At 47.0% G+C, this 4,517-nt stretch overlaps 1 protein-coding gene across 4 annotated transcripts in view; it reads left to right on the top strand.

The window, feature by feature from the left end:
* Positions 1 to 17: 17 nt before the first annotated feature.
* slc22a16 (solute carrier family 22 member 16) overlaps positions 18 to 4,517 on the top strand; it is a 35,620-nt gene continuing 31,120 nt past the window's right edge. For 2 of the 4 annotated variants that reach the window (XR_002168665.1, XM_019873742.1), the window contains exons 1-4: positions 18 to 128; positions 1,698 to 2,174; positions 2,688 to 2,805; positions 3,702 to 4,269. Coding sequence is in view for 3 of the 4 variants with exons in the window: in XM_019873742.1 (XP_019729301.1) it covers positions 73 to 128; positions 1,698 to 2,174; positions 2,688 to 2,805; positions 3,702 to 4,269 (1,219 nt within the window). In the remaining variant the exon portion in view is untranslated. Of the gene's footprint in view, positions 129 to 1,008; positions 1,144 to 1,697; positions 2,175 to 2,687; positions 2,806 to 3,701; positions 4,270 to 4,517 lie in introns of those variants that run through there. The other 2 variants (XM_019873744.1, XM_019873743.1) reach the window with 2 other exon arrangements.

Genomic DNA, 4,517 nt, shown 5'->3' with positions numbered 1-4,517 from the left:
CCCCCCCTCCATTAGATGGTGAGTCCCGGGACGATGCGTAGGAGCTGACGCGAGAGGCGGCTCTGATGTCAAATGCAAACACGGCGAATGTGGCGTTCCGGCTGGATCCAGTCACAACGGTCATACTGGTGAGTCAAGCCAGCCGAAACTGTGCGCCACACCATCAATCATTAATCGGGTGCTCATAGTGGTCGCCTCGTGCAAGAACAGTGGTCATTTCATTAGGAACGGACAGCTGCTCCTCAGATTTGGAAGTGTTGATTGGAGGTGCGGTGCTCATTTTTTTCAGTGGATGTCTTATATTCATTTGTTGAAACGAAAGGCCATTATTTGAGGAAATATTTACTGTGAAGATCCAGCTTTTGGTCACACTTTTTCGGTGTAACCGGAGTAAGCTTACATTACACAACAGCTGAGTTGGGGAATTAAAATCATCCGTTTATGGTAGGTGAGGCGTTTAATTGTTAAAATGGACACCAGTGCAACAAGACGTTTGAAGCACAGTCACAATTTTATATGGACCAGTCCAATGCGACCTTAAATGCGCATCACCAGCCAATAGGGGAACAGTATCGAGGGGCATTACAATTAATCAGATCAGAATACAGAGAGCTTGCTTATTTTGCCCCATCCAAAAAAAAAAATTTCACTCGATCATAAAAAAGTTTTTTTTTTTTTTTGTTTTTTTTTAGGTACGTGTTAAATAATGCGATCATATAAATATCACTGTGCCAAACACCCATATTGCATCTCGGATGTTTTTCTAGTAGTGTGCATGCAGTCGTATTGTGGAGACACAAAAAAACATTCATTTATTTGAGGTGAGGCATTTTTTTTAAGAGGGCGGATGGGTGAGATTGGAATTTCGGTGGGGAGATGTTTTATAACTGCCCTTTTGTCTGAAACGTAATTTGCTCTTAGAGTTGCATGGGGGCCTTATAAGGCATCTTGATGTGTGTGTGTGTGTGTGTGTGCGTGTGTGTGTGTGTGAGTGTGAGTGAGACGCACCCTCCTCCCACCCACTCACCCTCGTCCCAAGTCAAAGTGGACACGCACACACACACACACACACACACACGCAGAGAGCAAACTCTCCAAAATGACGGTGGAGAGGATATTTGATGAGCTCGGACATTTTAAAAGGTATGCAAGCTTTTTTTTTTTTTTTTATTGGTCATTTTCGTTTGAAACGGTGGCCATTGGTGGTCTTCTCATTGGATTGACTGACCACTTGATTTTAATTTTTTTTTTTTTTAACAACTGCACAGTCTCGTGTGATCCAGTGCAACCATACAGCAAATGTCGAATCTTTTGCACGAGTCAAAATATTAGGAACACCTCAGCGTGCGGCATCGGCAAGAAGAAATTGGTTGATCTCTTTTTGTTAGTCGTGTGGTGCGGCGGGGGGAGGGGGTTGTCTCTAATGAATTAAGCAAATGGAAAATGGATATTTACGTTGCATCAGCTTGTTTGGCTTCTTTTGCAGAGACATTTTGCTCCGCGGCCTTGTTGCTGACCTTAAGTGAAGTTTGTTCACTTCCAATAGCCGCATTACTGTGGGTGCATCTCAACCACCTGTTCGGTGGCTCTATGAAAAAAAATTAAAATGTGCACTCCCCTATTCAAATGCCATCATTTTTGTGATATCTTACGTCCAACCCAAGTGTGAAAAGGAGCTTTTGTTCTTTGCCTTTCAGGTTTCAGGCATGCATATACTTTGCGGCCGCCTTTCAGGCAATGGCCTGCGGGATCCACTACCTGGCTTCCGTCTTCCTGGTGGAGACGCCGAACTTTGTCTGCGGCGTTCCGTCCAACGTCACGGACGTTTTATTTGGCAACCTGAGTGGGTCCAGTCTGAACGACTTCCTGCCCGTCTTCAAAGCAGATACGGGACCTTTGGTGGTCAGGACCCCCGGCGGGGATCAGTGGGAACTTAGCCGATGCCAGCGGGCCTTGCGGCTCCATCCCAAAGACTTTACGTATGCCTTTGGCGGCAATAAATCGGTGGAATCGTGCGACGGGGGTTTTGTTTATGATCACAGTGAAGTGTATCAGAGCATTGTGACGGACTGGGACCTGGTGTGCAACCAAGCTTGGCTGGCCAAGCTGTGCCAGCCCACCTTCATGTTGGGGGTGCTGATCGGGGCGCTTGTGTTTGGGGATATCGCTGACAGGTAAGCAGAAAGGAGGTACAGTGAAACTCCTCTACAATGAAATCACGTTTGCAGCAAGAAATTTTTCACAACGGGGGTCTTTTCACTGTAGCAAATTTGAATCTCAGATGTAAACACACACACACACACACACACACACACACACACAAAACGAATGTGTGTACTCTTTATTTTTATTCCAATACATAGTGCATAAATATGAGCATACACTTATTTAACATTTCATATAGCCCATGTAAGTTTCGTTGTAGAGGAGTTTCACTGTACACATATTCCTAATTCTGAACTAGAACCATCAGACCCAAGCCCGAATTCTAACTCCAACCACTTATGCCTAACGGCACCAACCTCAAGCGCAACTTTTACCCTCGCCGTCATTTCCTAACCATGAGCCCAATCCTGAAACCCAATCTTTCCAAAGTCTCATCCCAAAAATGTGAACATCGACCCGAGCCTTAATCTCCAAACTTTTACCCGAGTGAATGTTTTATTTCTCCCCCCCCTCCTCCTCAGAGTCGGTCGAGTGAAGATCCTGATGTTCACCAGCCTCTGTCAATTTGGACTTGGGGTGTGTGTGGCCTTCTCCGCTAACTACTACTATTTTGTGGTTTTCCGCTTCCTCCTGGCCATGGTGAGTTCATTCGTGTCTTTGTGTGCGTGCGTGTCCAGTTGAGTGGAACCGGACAGGTCGGTCGCCCTTTACGAAAAATCTCTCGCAGTCCCCCTCTGCCACTCAGCTGTTGTTTTTCACATGGAATCCGACTCTGATAGTGTTTGCAGTGGCGGAACACATGCGCGTAATGCCGTACTATTCCCCGCCCCCTCTCTTGAAGGCGTGTTTTTTTTAAGCCGGATGGCCTCAAAAGCCATTGACATTTTATACGACCGATTTTTATTCCACATTGACAAGTTGCGTTTGGCAACATGACATTTGCTCATACTGACCCTTGAAGTTGAAGAACAACCGTTGCCCTCATGAACCTCATACGGGCAAACGATTTATTACCATTTGATCGGGGGCAGGGGGATAAATAGTCTGATAAATCAATTTTAACCCTGGAGAAGAACCCAAGAACCCTTTTCTTCTTTGGAAAATTAATGAAGTTGACATTAAATGACTGCTATATGTTCACTGAACACCAAAATATGTTTTTTTTTAAATATTTAATGCTTTAATCCTAATTTAGGATTAGGGCCCAATTTGACCCTTTGGGATTTAAGGGTAGCATTTGAGTAGCAGAATTTATAGGGGCCAAATTTGACCCCGCGGGTTCTCCAGGGTTAAAAGTTGTGGAAGCTCGTCTTCAATGCAATAGATAGTGCCAAGGTGGGGTGCAGCTTTCGTGCAAATGAAATTTGGGAATCGGGAACCGTGAATAAGAACGGGATTTCCTTCCCCGGACCGAGCCATATTGTACTGAGCAGCCTGCACAATGACGTGTACAGTTTCCAGTGTTGTTCCGGTTCTTGTTCAATGATCTTGTAGTCCAGAACGTCAGGTCATGGAGCGTCTTCTTCTCCTACCAGGCATCCAGCGGCTATCTGGTGGTGGTGTTCGTGTACGTGACCGAGTTCACCGGCATCAGGGTCCGCACGTGGACCTCCATGCACGTGCACGCCGCCTTCGCCGTGGGCATCATGGTGGTGGCTCTGACGGGCTACCTGGTGCGCGTGTGGTGGATCTACCAGATCATCCTGTCGCTGTGCACCTCGCCCTTCCTGCTCTTCTGCTGGAAGCTCCCCGAGACGCCGTTCTATCTCATCGCCAAGGGGAGGTACAAGGAGGCGCAGAGCCTGCTGGACACCATGGCCCGCGTCAACGGTTTGGAAAGCCGACTGAGGGTGGAGGAGCTCCTGGAGCCGGAGGAGAAGAACGTCAGAGCGCTGCTGGAGAAGGAGGAGAAGGTGGAGGAGGAGGAGACGGGACGCTCTCTCGAGAAGCTGTCCATCCTGGATTTGTTCGGCAGCTGGAGGATGGCGGGGCGCACGGGCACCGTGTGGGCCATCTGGTTCATCGGCAGCCTGGGCTACTACGTCTTCTCGCTGGGATCCGTCAACCTGGGGGGAAACCAGTACCTCAACCTCTTCCTCGTCGGTAAGGAGGCCTGCAAAATTGTTTTTAGAATAGACACGAGGTTGTTCTTTGGAGTGTTTACCGAGATGTGTGTGAGAAAAATCTCATGGGAGACCGCCAAACAGAAAAGGAGAATCGACAGCAAGTCGGAGCACTTCACTTTGTCCACATATTGGCGGGTTAGAAGAGCCTTTTAGCTTGGAGGAAAAAAAAAAAAAAATTTTTAAATAATTTTTTCCAAATTTTTAAGAGGTTAAAAAAAAAATCAT

Source organism: Hippocampus comes, unplaced genomic scaffold, assembly GCF_001891065.2.
Source record: "Hippocampus comes isolate QL1 unplaced genomic scaffold, H_comes_QL1_v1.1 scaffold126, whole genome shotgun sequence".
In the NCBI taxonomy this organism is placed as follows: Eukaryota; Metazoa; Chordata; class Actinopteri; order Syngnathiformes; family Syngnathidae; genus Hippocampus; species Hippocampus comes.
Note: the sequence above shows the minus strand (reverse complement) of the source record. Positions and strands in the feature narration are given on the sequence as shown.